At 43.4% G+C, this 27,745-nt stretch overlaps 1 protein-coding gene across 1 annotated transcript; it reads right to left on the bottom strand.

Moving 5' to 3' along the window:
- On the bottom strand, positions 1-27,745 carry LOC116973726 (elongin-A-like; the record flags this gene model as incomplete). Its single annotated transcript, XM_033022035.1, has 9 exons — positions 1-127; positions 3,079-3,196; positions 5,597-5,777; positions 11,468-11,565; positions 12,494-12,649; positions 14,015-14,120; positions 21,159-22,074; positions 26,298-26,410; positions 27,671-27,745. Coding segments are annotated over 9 exons (1,890 nt in total), but the record flags the coding sequence as incomplete, so codon positions are not given.

The following is a 27,745-nucleotide window of genomic DNA, read 5'->3' as shown; positions in this document are numbered from 1 at the left end:
TTACTTACTTTTAACCTGCCTTTTTGCATCAGGGCCGGAGTGAGCACTTGGAGCAACACTGCCACCATCACAAGAGCCACTTCCTCTGGTGGAACCAGCACAGTCTGTACTCCTCACAGACTTCACCCTGCAAGAGCAAACCATTCATTACAGACAACAAAATGGCTGAAAGTGTGCCATTCAGTTGCTAAGATGCTTCCTTCTGTAAAGGTTGTCTGATTTTAGTGTAGATTACAGATGAAAGCTGAAGGTTTGTTGTGGATCACATCCTCACACTGGCTATTTTCTCTTTTGCGCTGCCTCATGTACTTATGTGAGGTTCGATTTGCCACAATAGTATATTGTGCTAAACAAAATTTGCCTCTGTATCTCGGTACACGTGATAATAACAAATCAATACCAATAGCGTTGAAGATAAAAGACTCTCAAACATCCCTCCAATCGGGTTGCAGCCACGGTTATGCCGGACAGCGGGCCTGGTTTGTTGCCACGGTACCGAGAACCCGCACAGAGAGGGAGGGTTGCCACCGAGCCCAGCCCCTGCTCGCTCCGTGGGCTGGCGAGGAGGGAGTCGGACAGAGGGCCGGAACGAGTGCAGGGCCTCGATTGTGGAGAGGGCCACTGGAGGCTCTGCAGCAGCCTAAGGCTCAGCCCAGCGGCCCGGTGAGACACGGCTGTATCCCAACTGCCCTTCCCCCCCCCCCCCCCCCCCCCCCCCCCCCCAACCCCCTTGGGGAACAAGGGCTGAAGAGGGCCATGCAAGAAGGGACATTGGATTAATGTATGACTGGAATGGAGGCAACGGCTGTAACAGGACTTTTGTGGCCAACTGCAGCTGGGACTGTAAAATGGCACCAAAATGGTGCTTCTTGCATATGGACAGTGGGCTGTTCTGCACTGCCTGTGGTGATTGTGTTTATGTATGGGGATAGTTTTGCTGAGCTGCATACAAAGAAAAAAATGTATTTCACTGTACCTTGCTACACGTGATAATAAAGAAACAGTTGAAAAATTGAATCTGCTAATATTCTGCATTGTGAATTGCCTCTGGGGGATAAATTGGGAATGAGTTTAATAAATCTTGTTCAGAACATAAACGGAAAGAAGTCTAGAAGGCTTGCGCAATCTGGACCAGCATAATGTATCATGAGAAAAAAATGTCTAAAATACAGTGCATTCCGGTTTTGTTCCTTTTTCCATAACTGTTTTTGAGGAACTTTGTTAGCAGGTCAACAGGTCCCAATGCTGGAACTGTTCCATGATTGTAAACTTCATCCTCCTCCTTCCAACCTCAATTCCTCTTTAAAAAGCAGGAAACATCCACGAACAGCATAATAAAGGTCGACTTTGGTATTGATGTATAAAATTATAAACGTTTTGTCATAATTAACAATATTTGTAAAAGCCAATAAAATGACAAGCTGGAAATGGGGCTAAGTCACCAGTTAATTAGGAACTGATCACACATTTACTTCCTCTCACTAGAAGCAGGGTGACTCATCTTTAGTTCATACATAACATTTAAGACTTTTCCGCTTTTCTTGTGTGTAATAAGCATTGAGATTTAACCACAGCAAGAAGCAGAGTTCATTATTCCTTGCAACCATAAACCACAACTGTTCATGTTCAGTCACCCCAAGGACATGACCCAACTGCATGGAATATATCCCAGATGTACTGTGTCCATCATAGAGTGGGACAAATCCAATCTGACTAATTCCCACCAAGTCAACCCACAAGTGGAAGGTGCTGTCAAAGTGTTACCATGTGGCACTTCATTACGACTGACCACTTGAAATTTCAGCAGGATCACTTGTCTCCAGACTTTATATGGATCAAAGAAGTACTTTCAGAAACCAAACAAGAGCAACCGGACTTTGGTACGTCCTGAAAATTGGCATAAAAGAGACTTTCTTTCACTTTATCATTCATTCAAAGACATATCTGGTTATTCCCAGCCCCCTTCCTTTAGCACCCAGAGTCTGAAGAAATGTCTCAACGAGAAACGTCGCCCAGTTCTTCTCTTCAGAGACGCTGCCTGACCCGCTTAGTTACTCCAGCGTTTTGTGTGTCTATCTGCGGTCTCCAACTCATCTCCCTTCCAAGTCTTTTACCATGCCCTTTAGACAATTTGGCTTTGTGGCCACTCTTTCAGACTCGCTAAGTTACTACAGCATTTTGTGCCTGTCCAAGATTCTTGCATGTCTTCATAAATAGTCTCCTCAGTTTTCCTAATATCTTTAAAGAATGACATGCCTACAGCCTTGTTCTCATCGTACTTGCGCCTCTGTAAAACTGCACCATTTTGTGCTTGGGGATTGCCTAATGACATTCCTAATGATGCACTTATTTGCTGGAGAAATACTTCATCTGCCTTCTCAATTGAGTTTCCCAGAGGAGTGACACAAAATGTTGGAGTAATAGGCAGCATCTCTGGAGAGAAAGTATGGATGAGGTTTCGGGTCAATACCCTTCTTCAGATTGAGAGTCGGGGGAAAGGGAAATGAGAGATATAGTCGGTGATGTAGAGAGATATAGAACAAGTGAATGAAATATATGCAAAAAAGCAATGATTATAAAGGAAAAGGCCATTGGTAGCTGTGTGCCAGGCGGGAACGAGAAGATGGTGCAACCTGGGAGGGGGAGGGATGGAATGCAGGGGTTACTTGAAGTTAGAAAAATCAATATTCATACCGCTGGGTTGTAAGCTGCCCAAGCGAAATATGAGATGCTGTTCCTCCAATTTGCATTTAGCCTCGCTCTGACAATGGAAGAGACCTGGTACAGAAAGGTCAGTGTGAGAATGGGAAGGGGAATTAAAGTGTTTGGCAACCGGGAGATCAGGTAGGTCCATGCGGACTGAGTGAAGGTGTTCAGCAAAACGACTGCCCAGTCTAGATGAGGTTGGAGGAGGTGCAAGTGAATCTGATGCACCAGGAGTGGTCTGATGCAGATAGTGTTAAGTTGTACCATGTCCCTCCTAGATACCTGGCATCAGGGCAGCAAGTCGTCAATTGGTCAATCCCGGCAATTTTTATTTCATCTTTCTGTTCTACATTGAGGAGGTAGAATGCTTACCTCTGCTTGGAAGAGCTTTGAAGTGCGGTCCACGCAGTCCCATGCTTCCCTTGCTGTCGGAGAATATCTCGGGGAGGTTTTGCAGAAGTAGTTACATAGGCCAGTTTCACTTGACGACCTGAAGACAGGATTATTAGCCAAATGTACCGCATGATCTAAAGTCACAGTGGTTACATTATTTGCTCAGTTAATGGACTTTCGGAAAGTGGATTTTGGAATAGTGGATTTTGGAATAATGGATATTTTTAAGGCAGGTTCTTGATTAGTACATGTGTCAGAGATTATGGGGAGAAGGCAGGAGAATGGGATTAGGTCAGCCGTGATGGAATGGCGGAGTAGACTTGATGGGCCGAATGGCCTAATTCTACTCCTAGAACTTATGACTTTTGATCTGTTCACGTTTCCAATGGAACGTTTTAATTCAGTACATTTAGGAGTTATATATCAAGAACAATGGTTTTAAATAACCACAATACTATTCTCAAAATTCATTTTCAATCTTGACTCATGAACGCTGTGCCAAGATATATTAAACTAAATATATCCAAATTAGCAAAAGCCCCAATATTAAAAACAGGAGAAACCATAAGAGGATAGCCACCTTTCAAAAAATAAACCTTACAAAATATAGAATATTTCACAAATAATGATCAGCATGGTGAAAGTGTCGTGGCTTTGAGTTGTAACTTATACGATTTGTATTCCCCTGGTTGCAGTAATGATTTTTAAAATACAATAAAAATGCTTTGAGAAATGCTTTATGGTGTAACAATTGAAACAGAAATTTGCTCTGTTTTACATTAAAAAAACACAAATTTCCCATAGGGATGGAATTTATTTCATCAGCCCAAACAACCATATGGCGTAGTGGTAAGAGTGGCATTTTAAACTACGAATATAAAGGTTGATTAACTAAGCGAGCGATACAGTGGCACAGCAGCCAGAGACCCGGGTTCGATCCTGACTGCAGGCGCTGTCTGCACGGAGTTTGCATGTTCTTCCATATTGCACATATAAATCATTTATAATGAAATACACTTAACTACAATTTACTTGCATTGAATTACTACATTGCGCAAGGAATGGAATTTTGTACACACAACTTTCAAAATTCCAAACCTCAAGTTAGTGAAAGTTTAGTAAACAAACAAAAGCCTTAAATTGCAGAACAGGACCCTCTATCCATTTTTCAATTCAAGAAGTTCACAAATAGATTTTTGTTTTGAAGTATTGAGTGTTACCATTAATCATGTATACAATAGTTCAGATAACATTCAAAGTTTATAAAGTGATTTCTCCGACCAGTCTGACTGTCCCCGTTGGGGCCCCGTTCCCCCAATATTCCACCATTCACCCATAGCCCCCAACTGCGCAGGTGCGGCTCATTTCGCCATAAGCTCCAGCACTGCCTCCTCCTCCTCTTCACCCTCCCTCTTCTTTCCCCTCTCCTCATCCCCTCTCCCACTACCTCCCTCTCCCTCCGTCACTCCCTCCCTTCCCCCCCTCCATAAAGCCTCACCCCTCCATACCCCCCTCCTCAATCGCACTCCCCCACTAAACACAATGTTTAAATAACATTGCTCCTCCTCCCCTCCTCAACTCACCTTACAACAATGTAACAAATCTCTCATTGAAGGATAATTTATGTAAATGAGATCCCATTGTGATGTCATACGCTGCTAACTGCCAGTGGAACACTGGTAAGGGGCAGTTTATGTAAATGAGATCCCATTGTGACGTCATAGCTGCTAACTGCCAGTGCAGGTGAAATAATTTTTTCAAAGTGGGGTTTTGTAAAGTTAAAAATGTGAATAATTTGTAAAATAACATAAATCTGAACGAAACTTGATCATAATTCAGGTCATGAATCACAGACACACACGTATGCACACTCACAAACAAACAAGATGAGAGTTTTAGTAATATATAGATGCTTCGTTGTCACCTGCCCCGAGCTAACAATGATCAACTCTACATTTTCCTCGAGGCAAATGTCCCCTTTGCTGCCTCATTTTCACACCATACCCTTCCACATCTCTGTGTCTCCCTCTCCACTGACTCAGTCTGAAGAAGGTTCTCGACCCGAAACGTCACCCATTCCTTCTCTCCAGAGATGCTGCCTGTCCCGCTGAGTTACTCCAGTATTTTGTGTCTATCTCCAGTGTAAACCAGCATTTGCAGTTCCTTCCTACACATTTCTTCTGCGTCCTTTTACAACCACCCCAAATTATGCCTCAATATTTGTCTTACATGTTCAATGAAATCTTTATCGTCTGTTATTCTTTAGTTTCAGCTACAGGGAGACATTTTGTCTCCACACTGCATTTAATTTAAATTCATCTCAAAAGCACCTTAAGCTCGATGCAGATGAAACATCCAGTTATAATATTCATCCGGTGGATCTGTAATTCCAGCTCCAGATCCCATGCATCAACGCACTAATGATTCAAAATGAAAGCTCTAGAAAGAGATGATGGCCTGTCAGTAAAAACGTGTCAATATTATGCTCACAACTGACCTTTGGGTTTATTAGCATGAGCAGAGCTAATACTTTGTGTCAATATTTTCAGTTTCTGCTCTCGTTCGACATACTGCCTTAGATACAGCTCGCGCCATGATTCATACTCCAGGGGCCGCTCGCCTTTGAAATCTTTTCTACAATGTTTCATCCAGAGGTGATCAGTCTGTTCAATGAAGCTCTATTTAAGATAAACATGAGAGATATCACAAAGGATCTTATCAAAACTAAAAATGGACGTTAAGTCTTCAAGAATACACAGGTGTCACACTATTGCCATTCATCCTATACAGATTACAGTACTGAATATAAAATATAGCACCTCTACAGCACAAGATATTCAAATGATGTGCAAATTGACCATTAATTCTTCAGCTTCTCTCTCTCTCTCCACAAAGATAAACTGAGCGTTTATAGTGGAGATAATTCTTCTCCCGATTGTTCTGGGGAGTGGGAAAGGTTTCCCTTAGCAAAGGAAAAATTGTGTCTTGGATTTGTGTTTAAAGCAACAAGTACAGTGGATGAGCTGAGGCTCATTTAGAGATTGGTAGATATGACATTGTAGGGATTACAGGGACATGGCTGCAGGAGGATCGGGACTGGTCGGGACTATTCAGTGTTATACGTCCTATAGAAAGGACAGGCAGGTGGGCAGAGGAGGTGGGGTAGCTCTGTTGGTGAGTGATGAAATTCAGTCCCTTGCGAGGGGTGACATAGGGACTGACGATGTAGAGTCACTGTGGATAGAATTGAGGAATTGTAAAGGAAAGAAGACACTAATGGGAGTTATCTACAGGCCCCCAAACAGTGGCCTGGATATAGGGTGCAAGTTGCAGCAGGAGTTAAAATTGGCATGTAACAAAGGTAATGCCACTGTGGTTATGGGAGATTTCAATATGCTGGTAGACTGGGAAAATCAGGTTTGCTGGACCCCAGAAAGGGAGTTTGTAGAATGCCTCCAAGATGGATTCTTAGAGCAGCTTGTACTGGAGCCCACCAGAGAGAAGGGATTAATTTGAGGAAGGATATTCTTGCTGTTGAGGGAGTGCAGCGAAGGTTTACAAGGTTAATTCCCGGGATGGTGGGACTGTCATATGCTGAGAGAATGGAGTGACTGGGCTTTTACACTCTGGAGTTTAGATGGATGAGAGGGGATCTCATTGAAACATATAAGATTATTAAGGGTTTGGACACACTTGAGGAAGGAAACATGTTCCCGATGTTGGGGGAGTCCAGAACCAGGGGCCACAGTTTAAGAATAAGGGGTAAGCCATTTAGAACGGAGATGAGGAAAACCTTTTTCCCCACAAAGAGCTGTGAGTCTGTGGAATTCTCTGCCTCAGAGGGTGGTGGAGGCCGGTTCTCTGGATACTTTCAAGAGAGCTAGATAGGGCTCTTAAAGATAGCAGAGTCAGGGGATATGGGGAGAAGGGAGGAACAGGGTACTGATTGGGGATAATCAGCCATGATCACATGAATGGTGGTGCTTGCTCGATGGGCCGAATGGCCTACTCCTGCACCTATTGTCTATAGTGTTGTCTAATGAAACAGATTTAATAAGGGAACTCAAGGTAAAGGAACCGCTAGGAGCTAGTGACAATAATATGATAGGTTTTAATCGGCAATTTGAGAGGGAGAAGGTTAAATCAGAAGTGTCAGTGTTGCAGTTGAACAAAGGGGACTATGAAGGCATGAGAGAGGAGCTGGCCAAGGTCAAATGGAAAAGGATCCTAGCAGGAATGATGGTGGAACAGCAATGGCAGGAATTTCTGGGCATAATCCAGAAGATGCAGGATCATTTCATTCCAAAGAGGAAGAAATATTCTAAGGGGAGTAAAAGGCAACCGTGGCTGAAAAAGGAAGTTAGTGATGGAATAAAACTAAAAGAAAAGGTTTATAACATAGCAAAGAGTAGTGGGAAACCAGAGGATTGGGAAACTTTTAAAGGACAACAGAAGGTAACAAAAAGGGCAATACGGGGTGAAAAGATGAAGTACGAGGGGAAGCTGGCCAGGAATATAAAGGACAGTAAAAGCTTCTTTAGATATGTTAAGAGAAAAAGATTAGTAAAGACAAATGTGGGTCCCTTGAAGGCAGACACAGGTGAAATTATTATGGGGACCAAGGAAATGGCAAAAGAGTTGAACAGGTACTTTGGTTCTGTCTTCAATAAGGGAGACACAATCTCCCAGATGTACTAGAGGACAGAGAATCTAGGGAGACAGAGGAACTGAAAGAAATTTGCATTAGGTGAGAAATAGTATTGGCTAGACTGATGGGACTGAAGGCTGATAGATCCACAGGGCCTGATGGTCTGCATCCCAGGGTACTCAAGGAGGCGGCTCTAGAAATCGTGGATGCATTGGTGATAATTTTCCAATGTTCTATAGATTCAGGATCAATTCCTGTAGATTGGAGGGTAGCTAATGTTATTCCACTTTTCAAGAAAGGAGCGAGAGAGAGAGAACGGGGAATTATAGACCAGTAGCCTGACATTGGTGGTGTGGAAGATGCTGGAGTCAATTATTAAAGAAGTAATAACAGCGCATTTGGATAGCAGTAAAAGGATTGGTCCAAGTGAGCATGGATTTATGAAAGGGAACTCCTGCTTGACTAATCTTCTGGAATTTTTTGAGGATGTGACAAGTAAAATGGATGAAGGAGAGCCAGTGGAAGTAGTGTATCTGGACTTTCAGAAAGCCTTTGATAAGGTCCCACGCAGGAGGTTAGTGGGCAAAATTAGAGCACATGGTACTGGGGGTAGGGTATTGACATGGATAGAGAATTGGTTGGCAGACAGGAAACAAAGAGTAGGATTAAACGGGTCCCTGTCAGAATGGCAGGCAGTGGCGAGTGGAGTGCCGCAAGGCTCGGTACCGGGGCCTCAACTATTTACAGTATATATTAATGATTTAGATGATAGGATTAAAAGTAACACTAGTAAATTTGCAGATGACACAAAGCTGGGTGGCAGTGTGAACTACAAAGAGGGTGCTGGGAGGTTGCAGGGTGACTTCGACAGTTTGAGTGAGTGTGCCGATAAATGTGAGGTTATCCACTTTGGCAACAAGAACAAGGAGGCAGATTATTATCTCAATGGTGTCAGATTAGGAACAAGGAAAGTGCCATGAGACCTTGATGTCCTTGTACACCAGTCACTGAAAGTAAACATGTAGGTACAGCAGACAATGAAGAAAGCTAATGGCATGTTGGCCTTCATAACGAGAGGATTTGAGTATAGGAGTAATGAGGTCCTTCCGCAGTTGTACAGGGCCCTAGGTGAGACCACATCTGGAGTATTGTGTGTAGTTTTGGTCTCCTAATTTGAGGAAGGACATCCTTGCTATTGAGGCAGTGCAGCGTAGGTTCACGAGGTTAATCCCCAGGATGGCAGGACTGTCATATGAGGAAAGATTGGAGACTGGGCTTGTATTCACTGGAACTTAGAAGGATGAGGGGCAATCTTATAGAAACATATAAAATTATATAAGGACTGGACAAGCTAGATGCAGGAAAAATGTTCCCAATGTTGGGGGGAGTCCAGAACCAGGGGCCACAGTCTAAGAATAAAGGGGGGCATTTAAAAACAAGATGAGAAAAAACGTTTTCACCCAGAGAATTGTGAATTTGTGGAATTCCCTGCCACATAATGCAGTCGAGGCTAATTCACTGCATGAATTTAAAAGAACGTTAGATAGAGCTCGAGGGACTAGCGGAATCAAGGGATATGGGGAGAAGGCAGGCACGGGTTACTGATTGTGGATGATCAGCCATGATCACAATGAATGGCAGTGCAGGCTCGAAGCGCCAACTAGCATCCTCCTGCACCTATTTTCTATGTTTCTAAATGTAATGTAGACTGTTAATTCGTTATTGAATAGTGGAGCAGACTCAACAGGCCGAATGGCCTAATTCTACTCCTATGTTTTATGGTGATAATTTCCATGTCTTGAGCTCTTGACTTGTGGGATTATGACCAGGTAGATGATGACTTGGAAGGGTAATGTCTGCTATTGTTTGTGTTCCTCTGTTCAAAAATCAAACCTTTTATTTTAAGTCAGAATTGTATTAATATTTTGGTTTGATCCTTGAAGATATTAGTCTACTAATCAGCAAGAAGAGCAATCTATGTTTAAATTTGTTTCAAACATGTTAAGAACCGGTTTCAGTGGATTATTTAAAAAAACAAAAAACGGAATTAACTTTGTATGATGGTTTTTAACCAGCGGCATAATGAATGCCTCAAATTATGGTGCATAAGCATTTGAACAAAAATACATAAATATATCAAATTAAAATGTGCAGCTCTGTGTCAGCCTATTGTGATATGAGGAACCGAAGGCAATTACCCTACAAACCCACACATCTTTTGGATGAGAGAGGAAACCGGAGCGCCCGGATGAAAGCGATGAACTCACTGATGGAGGAAGTACAGATGGGCGAGGTTTCCTTTAGTAGAGGGAAATTTGCATCTTGGTCTGAGAGGGTGGGGAGAGAAGGAAGGCTGCACTATAACCTTCAAAGGAAACCACAGTGAATGGGATTAGATTGTGAAGGTCTCCTCACTGATTGCAGAAAGTGAGGAACACCATCATCACAAATTTGGCATCAGCTTAAAATCCATGACTCAAATTAGAGTCAGTCAGTAAAAGAGGGCTCTGCTCTCTTACACAACTCCTTCCAAAATCAGAGCAAAAAGCAGATTTAATCCTAATGTACAACAAGTGGTGCATCCAAATGCATGATTTAGTGAGAAACCCATTTAGTGCCTCACTTGTCATCCAACTTGCCAAGACAAACCATTTTACAGATGTGCACTGTTGAGCAACAATATCTGTGCTGTTGCATGGGTTCCACTTCTGAGTAACAAGAATGAAAACAAGAAGTTCATGACTCAAGCTGTTCAGTGGTTAACATTTCATCAAATTCTAATAGTGGTGACACACTAAAATAGTGAGCACAAAACTAACATTAGGATGCACCAATGGAGACCCTTGGACTATCTTTAATCGGACTTCACTGGACTTTATTTTGCACTAAACATTATTCCCTTTATCCTGTATCTGTACACTGTGGATGGCTTGATTGTAATCATGTATAGTCTTTCCGCTGACTGGACAGGACGCAACAAAACATTATTCGCTGTCATTCGGTACACGTGCCAATAAACTAAACTAAAAACAATGGGCAAGGAATAGATAAACAACAGTAGATGCCCTGGTACATAGAATCACAGAGTCATAGAGTGATACAGCACGGAAACAGGCCCTTCAGCCCAACTTCAAACCAAGTTACTTATCTGAGCTCGTCCCATTTGCTTGCGCTTGGCTCAAATCCTAATCCTAATCCTAATCCTTTTTTATCCACATACCTGTCCTAAGGTCTTTCTGACAATGTACTCGTACCTGCCTCAACCACTTCTTTGGCAGCTCAATCCCCAAAATACCCATTCTTGGCCTCCACAGCCATCTGTGGCAATAAATTCCACAGATTCACCACCCTCTGACTAAATTCCATCTCATCTCCTTTCTAAAGGATTCTAAAGAGGGCTGATCCGTGGGCGGTTGCTGCTGGGATGCAAGTCGGGGCTTGATCAACCCCGGCTGGGTCGCCTGGGCGAGGGTGTCTGATGTTGTGAGACCCCAAACACCCGATGACCCCAGGTCACATCACTGAGGATGGGTCTCAGCGCATCTAGAAGTTGTATCTTTCACACGCCTATTATTCTGACTCTATGCCCTCTGGTCCTAGACTCTCCCACAAGTGGATACATCCTCTCCACATCCACTCTATCCAGGCCTATCACTATTCACTATTCAATGAGTTTCAATTCCTTCACTGCTCCAGCATGTGTGAAAATACATTTCTCACCGGGTTGTGCTCCTCAATTCGCCACAGCTGCTCTGATGTACATCGATCAAACATGGGCTCAATGATCTCAAAAGGCACACCGCCAACTTCATGAATGGCTGGGCAAGAGAAAGAACAGAAAGTTAGAGCATCAGTATTTTGTTCATGCTAACACACCACACAAATGAAAAATCCTCTCCCAACTATTATAGAAATAACATGGGGGGGGGGGGTTCCAAGTTTGTTTTTTAACAATTTCAAGGAATACCAACTTGCACGCTTTCCCACTCAAGATTTGGCCCAACCCGACAACAGTAATATAGTAGACGCAAAAAACTGGAATAATTCAGCGGGACATGCAGCATTTCTGGAGAGAAGGAATGGGTGACATTTCGGGTCGAGACTCTTCTTCAGACTGGGTAAGCAGTAAAATGGGTCCTTGAAGATGATCCAGTGGGTAGGGCAGCCCTATCCAAAACCATAAAAAGAATCTGCCGTTTCCATTCACATTCCATGCATGGTGGTGCAGCTGGTAGAGCTGCTGCCTCACAGCGCCAGATTCGATCCTGACCTCGGGTGCTGTCTGTGTGGAGCTTGCACGCTATCCCTATGACCATGTGGGTTTTCTCCGGGAGCTCCGGCTTCCTCACACATCCCACGTGCAGAATTGAAGGTTAATTGGCCTCTGTAAATTGTTCCTTGTGTCTAGGGAGTGGATGAGAGGGGATAACATAGAACTAGTGTGAACAGGTTGGAATGGACTCTGACAGCCAAAGGACTCATTTCCATGCTGGATCTCTAAACTAGACAGAAAATGGATACAAGGTACACAAAAATGCTGGGGAAACTCAGCTGGTGCAGCAGCATCTATGGAGCGAAGGAAATAGGCAACGTTTCGGGCCAAAACCCTTCTTCAGACATGTTGGCAAGAAAAGGGTTTAAAAATGTTTTTAAAATCACATATTACCCTATTCTTGATATGTTCCCATTTTCATTTCTCACACCCCATCCCCCCAAATGAACAACTGTATATTTCCAGTTACTTACAGTCAATGTTGTTCTGAAGGACTCGTATGCACTGTTCATACAGAGACATCATCTTCAACATGTTTGTTGTTTTACTCCCCGAATATACTTGCATCTTACAGTTTAATCTCTGACCAGTAAATTCCACAGTCTTGTGAGAAACATCGGCTATTGCTGCTGATAAAAAAAGAAAATCATTTTCATGAAGAAAGTTTTCACCTGCTGTGAAATAAACACTGGGAATTATAAACTGTAGCAGCAGGAGTGAAACATTTACAAGGCAGCTTGATTGTAATCAGATATTGTCTTTTTATTGACTCGATAGCACAGGACAAAAGTATTTTCTGTATACCTCAGTACACGTGACACTAATAAACTAAACTAAAAGCTTTTCTTAATTACAATGAAATCCGTTTCCACCATACTGGATGCTTATCTTCATGAGCCAAGACATAGAATATAAAAGCAGAGGGGTAAAGGTACATCTTTTAGAACATTGCTTATGCCAGAGGTGGGGTACCGTGTACAGCTCCAGTCACCATGTTGTAGGGAGGATGTGCATGCAGATGGAGGGTGGAGAGGAAACCCACCAGGTTGTGCTGGCGATGAAGCATTTCAGCAAAGCCGAGAGAGAGCCTGGACAGGCTGGGTTTGTTTGCCCTGGAGCAGTGAAGGCTGGGGTGGGGGTGGTGGAGGAGGGGCTGATTGAGGTATACAAAACTATGAGGACCTTATTGTAGGAAACATCATAGGAAACGTATCCTCTTCGCGGCGGTGGCTAAAAGTAGAGGGCCACGATTTAGGGTAAGGGGTAAGAGGTTCAAAAGGATATCTCCTTTTGCACAAAGGAAAGACTTTTGCACCCAGAGGTCACGTGGAATGTGGAACGCACTGCTGGAGTGTGTGATGGAGGTAGTACTCTCAAACTATGTCAGTATCAAGATGACCATTTGAACTACCATGGTGGGCGGCACGGTGGCGCAGGGGTAGAGTCACTGCCTCACAACGCCAGAGACCCGGGTTCAATCCTGACTACAGGTGCGATCTGTACAGAGTTTGTATGTTCTCCCTGTGACCACGTGGGTTTTCTCCGGGTGCTCCGGTTTCCACCCACAATCCAAAGATGTAAAGGGTTGTAGGTTAATTGGCTTGGTATAATTGCAAATGGTCCTTAGTGTGTGTAGGATAGTGTCAGCGTGTGGGGATCGCTAGTCGGTGCAGCCTCGGTGGGCACGGATTCCGTGCTGGTCAATAGAATTAGTATAGATGGGTACTTGATGGCCGGTATGGATGTAAAGGGCTGAATGGCCTGTTTCTGTGATGTGTGATTCTATGACTATGACCAATGTCTGGTATCCACAGTGCAGGGAAGTGAAGTCTAGTGGCACCGAGTTGCTCTGGCACATTGATGAATACTAAGCTTTAGATAGGTGTCGAAGACATTTTCCGTCATGGTTTAAATGCTGAAGACGTTTAATTTGTGGGGAAAAAGGCTAAAGAGAAGAAGAAATTGATCTACTTAAATGTGTGTGATTCACTTACATTTCTTGACTGGCGATGTAGATGGAAAATCAAAAGGCATTTCTGTAATATCTGGTAGAAATTTAGGCAAAGGGATATCCAGCAAAGCACTGATATCAACTTTTATCTGCAAAAATGAATAGAAACAATAACATTAACTATCACTATCAAAATAAGTTATTCAAATAGAAAAGTGTGCAGATGGCCCATCTGAATGCAGAAACAAAAAACTGCAGTTTCTGGTTTATACCAAAGATAGACAAACACAAAACACTCAGCGGGTCAGGCAGCATCACCAGAGAAAAAGGATAGAAACATAGAAACATAGAAAATAGGTGCAGGAGTAGGCCATTCGGCCCTTCGAGCCTGCACCGCCATTCAATATGATCATGGCTGATCATCCAACTCAGTATCCTGTACCTGCCTTCTCTCCATACCCCGATCCCTTTAGCCACAAGGGCCACATCTAACTCCCTCTTAAATATAGCCAATGAACTGGCCTCAACTACCTTCTGTGGCAGAGAGTTCCAGAGATTCACCACTCTCTGTGTGAAGAATGTTTTCCTCATCTCGGTTCTAAAGGATTTCCCCTCTATCCTTAAGCTGTGACCCCTTGTCCTGGACTTCCCCAACATCGAGAACAATCTTCCTGCATCTAGCCTGTCCAACCCCTTAAGAATTTTGTAAGTTTCTATAAGATCCCCCCTCAATCTCCAATTCTATCCAGTCTTTCTTCATATGAAAGTCCTGACATCCCAGGAATCAGTCTGGTGAACCTTCTCTGCACTCCCTCTATGGCAATAATGTCCTTCCTCAGATTTGGAGACCAAAACTGTACGCAATACTCCAGGTGTGGTCTCACCAAGACCCTATACAACTGCAGTAGAACCTCCCTGCTCCTATACTCAAATCCTTTTGCTATGAATGCTAACATACTATTCGCTTTCTTCACTGCCTGCTGCACCGGCATGCCTACTTTCAATGACTGGTGTACCATGACACCCAGGTCTCGTTGCATCTCCCCTTTTCCTAATCGGACACCATTTAGATAATAGTCTGCTTTCCTGTTTTTGTTGAGATCCTTTTACAGCCTGAAGAAGGGTCCCGACCCGAAATATCGCCAATCCTTTTACTCCAGAAATTCCGCATGACCCACTTTGTGTCTATCATCGTCCATCAGGCCCGACCTAAATTGTAGATTCTGGAGTATTAGGTACCTACCGCTATTTGTTGGCCAGGGCTGCCAATGCCAAATGCATTTTTTGCTTTTTTAAAGATGTAATTGAACACTTAACTCAGTCGTACAACTACAGTTAGACTGAATTGCATACAGAAAGCAATACAAGAAATTCATGTTCATAAATTCTAGGAGCTGAATTAGGCCATTCAGCCCATCAAGTCTACTTAGCCATTCAATCATGGTTTATCCATCTTTCCCTCTCAATCCCATTCTCCTGCCTTCTCCCGATAATCCCCAACACCCTTCCTAATCAAGAATCTATCAATCTCCGCCTAAAAAATATCCATTGACTTGGCCTCTACATCCATCTTTGGCAATGAATTCCACAGATTCACCACCCTCTGAATAAAGAAATTCCTCCTCATCTCCTTTCAAAAGGTAGGTCCTTTTATTCTAAGGCTATGGCTTCTGGTCCTAGACTCTCCCACTAGTGGAAACATCCTCTCCACTTCCACTCTATCCAGGCCTTTCACTATTCGGTAAGTTTCAATGAGGTCCCCATTCTTCTAAACTCCAGCCCAGTTTACTGGCCCAGTGCCGTCAAACGTTCATCATATGTTAACCCAATCGCTCCTGGGATCATTCTTGTAAACCTCTGGACCAGCACGCCTTCAATGCCAGCACAACCTTCCTCAGATATGGGGCCCAAGAAGCTATCGAGCAAAGCACAAGCAACAGAGCAGAAAGCAAGTGTGCACTTTGCAAACCAGAATCCAATTTACACAATGGTGCAGTGCATTAATAACCAATTAATCATTGTTCTGTACACCTATTTATTCCACTACTCCACTAGCTGTTTTACTGCATACATTCTTCTGCACAGCACCGACTTTCCTCTATAGTTCAGTATTCTTAAGTTCTAGTGTCAATCTCGCTTTTTCTGTACCCAGTTTTTACTCTTTCAGTGATTTATATAAAATCTTAGCATAGATTCCCAAGCCACCATTGTACAATATCAGTGATCTTAAATATCTGTCCCTCCACCATCTTACTCTTTGCCTCAAAAACATTTTTGTAATTCTCCTCGTGGAATTCCCTTCCTAGCCGGGTTATGAATGACAATATACTGCCTTATCAAATGGCTTCTGGGTTTTTCAAGTATGCAACATAAGGATCTCGACCCAAAACATCATCTATTCCTTTTCTCTAGAGATGCTGCCTCGCCCGCTGAGTTATTCCAGCATTTCATGTCTAATTTCGGTTTAAACCAGCATCCGTCCTAAACATCTGTTGCATCTTGCCTTATCAAATGGCTTCTGTGTATTTAAACACACAGCATCTATTGCAGTCTCTTTAACCGTATTTTGATTACTTAAAAGTTCCAGTAGCAGTCAAACCCTCTGTAAATCTATGCTGCCTGTCTATTATAGCAAATATCATTAGGTGTTGAGAGATTTCCAGTAAAGATAGCCAGCTTGCTTGTATTTTAAAGATTACTGTCTAACTACAATGGTATCTGCCACTTCTGCTTTTGGCAAATGTTATATAGGATTACTATTCATCCAACCTGAAACAAAAGGCCTTGGTTTCGTTTAGTTCAGAATACAGCATGGAAACAGGGAGAGGGATGGACCGAGAGAGAGAGCTAGGACATGAAAGGGTTAGAGTTAGAGCATACTTGAAGTTAGAGAAATCATTGTTCATACTGCTGGGCTGTAAGCTGCCAAAGTGAAACATGAGATGCTGTTCCTCCAATTTGCACTTGGCCTCACACTGACAATGGAGGCCCAGGTCAGAAAGGGCTTTTTGTGTCTATCCTTGGTGTAAACCAGCAGAGGTAGAGCTGCTGCCTCACAGGAACCGAGACCTAGTTCGATCCTGACCTCCGGTGCTGTCTATGTGGAGTTTGCTAGTTCTTCCCGGAACCACATTGGTTTCCTCCAGGTGCTCTGGTTTCCAACCCACATCCCAAAGACATGCGGGTTTGTAGGTTAAACGACCTCTCTAAAAAAAAAAAAATACCTTGAGTATGTAGTTTGTGGATATGAAAGTGGGATAACATAGAACGAGTGTGAATGGGTGATTGATGGGCAGCGTGGGCTCAGTGGGCCGAAGGGCCTGTTTCCATACAGTACCTCTGACCTAAACAGTGAAGTTAGAAGGCATGCATTACATCACTGGAATGCCCATATTTTCAAAGAATTCCCAGTTGAAATTCCCAATTTCACTCAATAGATTGTAACCAGGTCACAATGTGTCCCCATCTTCCTAACTTTCAAAGTGTCACACGGCTGATTCTTGTCATCTACCACTACCTCCCAACACTTATCTATCATGACCTGTTAAAAGTATTCTTGTTATCAATAGCTTCCAAGCTCACCAATCCAATCAAGTCACCTTGTCAACCCCACATACAAATGTGAAGTTCAAAATTCAGAGGCGACATATGCAAGATTGTAGAAACAAAGAACTGCACAATCCGATTAATACACAAAATGACACAAAGTGCTGGAGTAACTCAGTGGGTCAGGCAACATCTCTGGAGAACATGGAGAGGTGACCTTTCGGGTCAGGACCCTTCTTCAGAAGCTCAGGATCTGCATAAGGGACCTGACCCGAAACATCGCCTATCCACGTTCTCCAGAGATGCTGCCTGTCCTGCTGAGTTACTCCAGCACTTTGCGCCATTTTATATGCAAGATTGTTAAATTAACTTAAAAATTAAGATGTTTTGCATTCCAAATGTGAAAAGTTCACAAGTGCGTTTATTCTTTAATCTCCTATGGCCTTGTCCTTGTTAAAATCAAAAAGGGCCACTTTTCAACAACATTGTATAAGGGGTAAGAGTGTTGTAAAAACAAGCCTGAAGGCTTTGTGTCTCAATGCAAGGAGCATTCGTAATAAGGTGGATGAGTTGAATGTGCAGATAGCTATTAATGACTATGATATAGTTGGGATCACGGAGACATGGCTCCAGGGTGACCAAGGCTGGGAGCTGAACATCCAGGGATATTCAATATTCAGGAGGGATAGAGAGAAAGGAAAAGGAGGTGGGGTAGCATTGCTGATTAGAGAGGAGATTAACGCAATGGAAAGGAAGGACATTAGTTTGCAGGATGTGGAATCGATATGGGTAGAGCTGCGAAACACTAAGGGGCAGAAAACGCTGGTGGGTGTTGTGTACAGGCCACCTAACAGTAGTAGTGAAGTTGGAGATGGTATCAAACAGGAAATTAGAAATGCGTGCGACAAAGGCAAAACCATTATAATGGGTGACTTCAATCTACATATAGATTGGGTGAATCAAATTGGCAGGAGTGCTGAGGAAGAGGATTTTTTGGAATGTATGCGGGATAGTTATCTAAATCAACATGTAGAGGAACCAACGAGAGAGCAGGCTATTTTAGACTGGGTATTGAGTAATGAGGAAGGGTTAGTTAGCAGTCTTGTTGTATGTGCCCCCTTGGGCAAGAGTGACCATAATATGGTTGAGTTCTTCATTAGGATGGAGAGTGACATTGTTAGTTCAGAAACAATGGTTCTGAACTTAAAGAAAGGTAACTTTGAGGGTATGAGACGTGAATTGGCTAAGATTGACTGGCAATTAATTCTAAAAGGGTTGACGGTGGATATGCAATGGAAGACATTTAAAGACTGCATGGATGAACTACAAAAATTGTTCATCCCAGTTTGGCAAAAGAATAAATCAGGGAAGGAAGTGCATCCGTGGATAACAAGGGAAATCAGGGATAGTATCAAAGCGAAGGATGATGCGTACAAATTAGCCAGAAAAAGCAGCATACCGGAGGACTGGGAGAAATTCAGAGACCAGCAGAGGAGGACAAAGGGCTTAATTAGGAAAGGAAAAATAGATTATGAAAGAAAACTGGCAGGGAACATAAAAACTGACTGCAAAAGTTTTTATAGATATGTGAAAAGAAAGAGATTAGTTAAAACAAATGTAGGTCCCTTGCAGTCAGAAACAGGTGAGTTGATCATGGGGAACAAGGATATGGCGGACCAATTGAATAACTACTTTGGTTCCGTCTTCACTAAGGAAGACATAAATAATCTGCCGGAAATAGCAGGGGACCGCGGGTCAAAGGAGTTGGAGGAATTGAGTGAAATCCAGGTTAGCCGGGAAGTGGTGTTGGGTAAATTAAATGGATTAAAGGCCGATAAATCCCCAGGGCCAGATAGGCTGCATCCCAGAGTACTTAAGGAAGTAGCTCCAGAAATAGTGGATGCATTAGTAATAATCTTTCAAAACTCTTTAGATTCTGGAGTAGTTCCTGAGGATTGGCGGGTAGCAAACGTAACCCCACTTTTTAAGAAGGGAGGGAGAGAGAAAACGGGGAATTACAAACCAGTTAGTCTAACATCGGTAGTGGGGAAACTGCTAGAGTCAGTTATTAAAGATGGGATAGCAGCACATTTGGAAAGTGGTGAAATCATTGGACAAAGTCAGCATGGATTTACAAAAGGTAAATCATGTCTGACGAATCTTATAGAATTTTTCGAGGATGTAACTAGTAGCGTGGATAGGGGAGAACCAGTGGATGTGGTGTATCTGGACTTCCAGAAGGCTTTCGACAAGGTCCCACATAAGAGATTAGTTTACAAACTTAAAGCACACGGCATTGGGGGTTCAGTATTGATGTGGATAGAGAACTGGCTGGCAAACAGGAAGCAAAGAGTAGGAGTAAACGGGTCCTTTTCACAATGGCAGGCAGTGACTAGTGGGGTACCGCAAGGCTCAGTGCTGGGACCCCAGCTATTTACAATATATATTAATGATCTGGATGAGGGAATTGAAGGCAATATCTCCAGGTTTGCGGATGACACTAAGCTGGGGGGCAGTGTTAGCTGTGAGGAGGATGCTAGGAGACCGCAAGGTGACTTGGATAGGCTGGGTGAGTGGGCAAATGTTTGGCAGATGCAGTATAATGTGGATAAATGTGAGGTTATCCATTTTGGTGGCAAAAACAGGAAAGCAGACTATTATCTAAATGGTGGCCGACTAGGAAAAGGGGAGATGCAGCGAGACCTGGGTGTCATGGTACACCAGTCATTGAAAATGGGCATGCAGGTGCAGCAGGCAGTGAGGAAAGCGAATGGTATGTTAGCTTTCATAGCAAAAGGATTTGAGTATAGGAGCAGGGAGGTTCTACTGCAGTTGTACAGGGTCTTGGTGAGACCACACCTGGAGTATTGCGTACAGTTTTGGTCTCCAAATCTGAGGAAGGACATTATTGCCATAGAGGGAGTGCAGAGAAGGTTCACCAGACTGATTCCTGGGATGTCAGGACTGTCTTATGAAGAAAGACTGGATAGACTTGGTTTATACTCTCTAGAATTTAGGAGATTGAGAGGGGATCTTATAGAAACTTACAAAATTCTTAAGGGGTTGGACAGGCTAGATGCAGGAAGATTGCTCCCGATGTTGGGGAAGTCCAGGACAAGGGGTCATAGCTTAAGGATAAGGGGGAAATCCTTTAAAACCGAGATGAGAATAACTTTTTTCACACAGAGAGTGGTGAATCTCTGGAACTCCCTGCCACAGAGGGTAGTCGAGGCCAGTTCATTGGCTATATTTAAGAGGGAGTTAGATGTGGCCCTTGTGGCTAAGGGGATCAGAGGGTATGGAGAGAAGGCAGGTACGGGATACTGAGTTGGATGATCAGCCATGATCATATTGAATGGCGGTGCAGGTTCGAAGGGCCGAATGGCCTACTCCTGCACCTAATTTCTATGTTTCTATGTTTCTATGTTAATGTCATCTTTAAGTTCTACCGTTATGTTCACTATTACAGTCACCAACCTTGAGGTTGCTTCCTGTAGTATCAAAATGGAGAGGCCAAGCGCCGTGTGTGTTTGAAGTAACAGGCCTTTAAACACCAACTCCGTATGGCCTTTCCATTTTTTTTCTAAACTTCCTTAATGCTGAAAGCTCTTACAATTACTGTTTCCTTTCAATTGATATACCTTTTTATTTGCTTGTTCAGTCCAAATGTCGTCTTCACATTGGTGTCTTTTAGTTGCATTTCCCTTGCTTTTGCGTTCCTTCCTATGAGGTGATGGACATACATTATTCTCCATCAAAGTAGGAGAGATCCATTTGTCCTTTTCCAAAATGGACATTTTTTCCTTCTGGTGGGGTCTGCGTGCTTTCCTATTTGGTTCCGCATAGTTCATATACGAATCAAATGACATTACCGGTTTTTCAAACTCATCATTTCCATTGTCTGATAATTCTTCCATTTTACTCCCTTTAATGCTCTCTTTCGGTTCACGTGCGATGGCCTGTGGTTTGTTTGATCCGAGACTTCCTTCCTCCTTTTCAGAACATTTCTCTTGCTTGCTAGCCAAATTGCCACGTTTCGTTGTATCCGTAGATTTGTTTTTCTTCTTTTCACCATTCTTACGAGTACTCTTTCCCGAGCGAGATCCTCCCTTGGAGTCATTGTGGGACGTTGGAGAGATTCCCAGCGAAGATCCCCTCTTATCCTGGTCTTTCATGATTCCATCATTACCAACTGTTTTTTTATCTTTTGTTCGAGAGGTACTTTTGTCCTTGTGGGATTTTGCACATTTAACAAATCGCTGCTCTGGCGAAGAATTGCGTTTTGCACAATGACTATATTCTTTCTTTTCTTGTCGTGATGATTTGGACTCGTTGGTCTTTAACGGAACTGGATTGTCAACGGAAGGTTGCTGATCAGTCGTAATCCCATCGTGTTTTTCTGGGCTTTCTTCCTCATTTAAAAGCCTTGCACATTTATTCCCTGGCGGGACCTCTGCACGACTGGACAGCCTTGTTGACTTACTTGCCTTTTCCCTTCCAGCCGCCTTCTCATTGTGCTCACAATGTTTTTCTCCTTTCTTTTTACTCTGTTCCCCGCTGTTCCACAAATTTTGGTTTTCACCATTCCAATGAAAGGCGCAATTGAAAAGAGAAAATATATATATTTTTTAATTGAAAAAGAAAAGCTCAATAAATAATTGATGACTATGCAAAATATTTTGAACATATACACTTATACACATTTAAAGACAATTTTGAAATTGAAAAGTCTTTAGGTGCATCGTTCATCACATTAATATCATCAATGGTTACTCCTCCTCATGTCGAGAGTTAGGTCACAGTGCACTTATGCCACTTCCGGCGTTTCCTTCTTCACACAGCCTCGGCAAGGCCACGAGCATAATCAAGGGCCAGTCTATCTCTGGTCACTACAACTTCACCCCTCACCCACAAGACAGAAGTTTGAAAATGCACACCTCTAGTTTCAGGGAGTTTCTTCCCAGTTGTTATCAGGCAACTGAACCGTCCTCTCATCAGCTAGAGTACAGTCCTGACCTCCCATCTACCTCACTGGAGAACCTTTCAACTATTTTCAATCGGACTTTATTCAGTGTTATATCTTGCACTGGGTGTTGTACCTTTATCTGTGCACCATAGACAGCTTGATTGTATTCATATATTTTTTTTTCTTTCACTGGATAGCATGCAAACAAAAGCTTTTTCCTGTACCTCAGTACATGTGATAATGATAAACTAAACTTGTGCCTAATGTAAGACTAAGGCAACAGCTCTCCAGTTAAGTTGATCAATCAATCAATCAAATTTATTCATCACATACATAATAAAGTGCAGTGAAATGAATTTGTCAGCAGCGGTACAATCAAAAAGAACACACAATACACAATAACATTTAACACAAACATCCACCACAGCATTCTTCATTGTGGTGGAAGGCACAAAGTACAGTCAGTCCTCCTCCATTGTTCCCCAGTGGTCGGGGCCCATGAACCTCCACAGTCGCCGCTGCAGGCGGCCAGATGTACAGGCCCTCTCTTCTGGAAGGTAAGTCCCGAATCGGTGCTTCCCTACCGGAGACCGCGGCTTCAAGATGATGTAGGCCGCAGGCCGGCGGTCGGAGCTCTTCTCCCGGGATCCCCGGCGAGGGATCCCGCTCCGGATGGCAAGTCCATGCCGCGCCTGCAGCTTCAAGATGTTGAAGGCCACGGGCCCGCGGGTCGGAGCTCTTCTCCTCCGGGGATCCCCAACGAGGGATCACAGGATCTGGACGCCGCGCCCGCAGCTAGAAACTCCACAGACCACGGCTTCAGACTGAACAGTCCGCAGGCCAGCGATCTGAAAAGGTCCAGGCTGCACCCACTGCTGAAGTAGAAATGACGAACACGCTGCTGGCAGGGCAGCTGTCTCACAGCACCCCCAGTAGTGTAATGAGATAACTCAAAATGATTTAACCTCTAAATTTAAATCTCATCTCCTTTCCAACAGTAGTTCTAATACCCAATTATTATTTTTATGGATTCAAACCAATTTTTGATTAAATTAAATGTAATATAAAATGACAAAAATTGATGTCTTTTTGATGTATTTAGAAAATAAAAATCCCCAACCTGGCACTTAGTTTAGCTTAGAGATACAGCACAGAAACAGGCCCTTTCAAGGCCACACTGACCAGCGATCACCCCATACACTAGCACTATTCTACACACTAGGGCCAATTTACAATTTTTACCAAACCTATTAACCTACAAAAATGCACATCTTTGGATTGTGGGAGGAAACCGGAGCAGCCGGAGAAAATGCACGCAGGTCATGTGGAGTACGTACAAACAGACAACACCCGTAGTCAGGATTGAACCTGGGTCTCTGAAGCTGCGCCACTGTACCGCCCCAGAATGGCACGGAGCTAATTGTGCTGAAATCCACACATGATCGCAGCCTAGCGGAGCTTCATTTTGATGCGAGAGCACACTGAAAATGAGACGCCACTAGATTACACTTAACACAGCCCTGATTCATCCTCAGACATGGGGACAACAGATTTCTTCCAAATTACCTTCCTATTTTTTAACCTGTAAATAATGTTCATTAGACATAGAAACATAGAAACATAGAAATTAGGTGCAGGAGTAGGCCATTCGGCCCTTCGAGCCTGCACCGCCATTCAATATGATCATGGCTGATCATCCAACTCAGTATCCCGTACCTGCCTTCTCTCCATACCCTCTGATCCCCTTAGCCACAAGGGCCACATCTAACTCCCTCTTAAATATAGCCAATGAACTGGCCTCGACTACCCTCTGTGGCAGAGAGTTCCAGAGATTCACCACTCTCTGTGTGAAAAAAGTTCTTCTCATCTCGGTTTTAAAGGATTTCCCCCTTATCCTTAAGCTGTGACCCCTTGTCCTGGACTTCCCCAACATCGGGAGCAATCTTCCTGCATCTAGCCTGTCCAACCCCTTAAGAATTTTGTAAGTTTCTATAAGATCCCCTCTCAATCTCCTAAATTCTAGAGAGTATAAACCAAGTCTATCCAGTCTTTCTTCATAAGACAGTCCTGACATCCCAGGAATCAGTCTGGTGAACCTTCTCTGCACTCCGTCTATGGCAATAATGTCCTTCCTCAGATTTGGAGACCAAAACTGTACGCAATACTCCAGGTGTGGTCTCACCAAGACCCTGTACAACTGCAGTAGAACCTCCCTGCTCCTATACTCAAATCCTTTTGCTATGAAAGCTAACATACCATTCGCTTTCTTCACTGCCTGCTGCACCTGCATGCCCACTTTCAATGACTGGTGTACCATGACACCCAGGTCTCGCTGCATCTCCCCTTTTCCTAGTCGGCCACCATTTAGATAATAGTCTGTGTAGAATTAGGCCATTCAGCCAATTGAGTCTATGCTGCTATTCAATTATGACCAATCTATCTTTCCCCCTCAACCCCATTCTCCTGCCTTCTCCCCATAACCACTGACACCTGAACTAATCAAGAATCTGTCAATCTCTGCTTTTAAAATATCCATTGACATCCTCCACAGCCACCTGTGGCAATGAATTCCTCAGATTGACCACCTTCTGACAAAAGACAAATTGTACACTTAGATCTCTTTGAGCGGAAGAATTGAATGCCAGAAAACTAACTTGGACCAGAGCCAAATAAAATCCATTCATGATAACTGGAAAGGCAAGGACCTGCAGATGCTGGAATCGAGCAAAACACAAAATGCCAGAGAGATCAGACAGCATGCTTGGTGAGAATGGGTCGCCAATGTTTCGGGTGGGGAGTCTGAAAAAGTATCCCGGCCCAAAATGTTGTCCGTCCGTTACTGCCACAGATGCTGTCAGACCGACTGAGTTCCTCCAGCACTTTGTGTATTGATTTCTGGACCCTCGTCAAGGTTCAAGGCTTTTGTAAATGTCTTAGGAAGAACAAGCTGTTCTCCAGGTGACATCCGTTTCACTGGTGTCCATTTGAGGGTGTAGTGGGCAGAAGGCTGGTGAACCCTAATACAATTTGAAACAGTCAGGCAGAGTTTCATTTTGCCCAGTAATTCAGCCCTGATCATCAGCCATGGCATTCAGACTGGAGTCGTTTCGCTGACATCCACTCATCCACCTAAGCCTACGTGATTTCCCGGTTGCTAAACACTTTAACTCCCCCTCCCATTCCCACACTGACCTTTCTGTCCTGGGCCTCCTCCCCTGTCAGAGTGAGACCCAACGCAAACCGGAGGAACAGCACCTCATATTTTGTTGGGCAACTTACAACCCAATGGTATGAATATTGATTTATCCATGTAATCCTTGCTTTCCCTCTCTCCCCATCCTTAAACTATCCTAGTTTTTTGAACAGTCTGACTGTCCTGATTAAATTTGATCTTTGTATGCTTCGTTGTCAACTTCCCCTTGCTAACAATTATCTATTTTCCTTGTCCCCTTTGAAGTCTGGTTTTCATACCTTACCCTTCCATATCACTTGAGTCTCCCTCTCTCCTGACTCTCAGTCTGAATAAGAGTCTCGACCCGAAACGTCATGTCACCCATTCCTTCTCTCCAGAGATGCTGCCTGTCCCGCAGAGTTACTCCAGCATTGTGTGTCTATCTATGGCATTCAGACTCGCAATCTCACCTAACACAGGAATTTCAGGCCCAACATTTTGGAAAAAAGATCAATTACTTTTCATAATAAATAACTTGAACTTCATTGGGCGATTCTGTCACAAGCTGATCACGTGAAGCATCAAGAAACGATAATTTGTGCTTAATAGCAAAGTTTGCAGCCCCATCTGGAAGTTATCTACCTGGAAGTTTGCTGAGGAATTAGTTTTTTCCACTGGTACACCAACTCTTTGGCTATGTCACCAACATCTTGATTTTTTCTGAATCCATTTACTGTTTTTCCTATTCCGGTTTCCTAAAAAAAAAATGTAAATATTCAAACACTTTTTAACTACTTCAATGAGTCAAAAAGTACTGAGTAACTCAGCAGGTCAGGCAGCCTCTCTGGAGAACATGGATAGACAATATTTCAGATCGGGACCCTTTGTCAGTTTGAAGAACGGACCAGACCTGAAACGTTACCTATGCATCTATGTTCTCCAGAGATGCTGCCTGACCTGCTGAGTTACTCCAGCACTCAGTGTCTTTTGTTTTTGTAAACCAGCACCTGCAATTCCTCGTGTCTACATTTATAAAGAAAAATTTCATTTCAAGAATTTAACTTCTCGTTGACATCTGGACAAAATAGTAAATCTCTCGCAATCAGAACCATAAAATGAATTAGCAGCTAGAACAATCCAATCTGCGTTCAACTGACAAGGTTTTTCTTTAAGATGTAGAAACATGAAACTGCAGGTGCTGGTTTACAAAAACAAAAGACACAAAGTGCTGGAGTAACTCAGCAGGTCAGCCAACATTTTTGGAGAACATGATACGCGATGTTTTGGATCGGGATCCTTCATCAGGCCAAGAAAAGATACAAAGTGCTGGAGTAACTCAGTGAGTCAGGCAGCCTAAACCTACCTGATCTCCTGGTTGCTAAACACTTAAACTCCCCCTCCCATTCCTACATTGACCTTTCTGTCCTGGGCCTCCTCTACTGTCAGAGTGAGGCCCAACACAAACTGGAGGAACAGCAACTCGTATTTCGCTTGGGTAGCTGACAACCCAGCGGTATTAATATTGGCTTCTCTAACCAAGTAACGCCTGCTTTCCTTCTCTCTCCATCCCTCCCCCATCCTAGTTCCCTGACCAGTCTGACTGTCCTCCTGATTAAATTTTATGTTTGTATGCTTTGTTGTCAATTCCCCACAACTATCAATGATCTATTCTACATTCTCCTTGAGCTCTGTCCCTTTTGATATCTCGTTTTCACACCTTACCCTTGCATATCTCTGTTTCTCCCCCTCCACTGACTCTCCATCTGAAGGAGGGTCTCGACCCGAAACGTCACCCATTCCTTGTATCCAGAGATGCTGCCCATCCGGTGAGTTACTCCAGCATCTTGTGTTCCATCTTCAGTGTAAACCAACATCTGCAGTTCCTTCCAACACATCTCTGGAGAACATGAATAGAAGACGTTTCGGGCAGGACCCTTCTTCAGTCCGAAGGAGGCTCCTGGCCCATAAACGTCACCTATACAAGGTTTTTCTTTAATACAGATATTGTGTCTTACCACCAGGACATCAACGGTGATATTTAAATCCTGCAACCGTTTCAACAACTTCAGAATCTGAAATAAATCCACAAA

This window comes from Amblyraja radiata, chromosome 5 (assembly GCF_010909765.2).
Source record: "Amblyraja radiata isolate CabotCenter1 chromosome 5, sAmbRad1.1.pri, whole genome shotgun sequence".
NCBI classification, from domain to species: domain Eukaryota; kingdom Metazoa; phylum Chordata; class Chondrichthyes; order Rajiformes; family Rajidae; genus Amblyraja; species Amblyraja radiata.
Note: the sequence above shows the minus strand (reverse complement) of the source record. Positions and strands in the feature narration are given on the sequence as shown.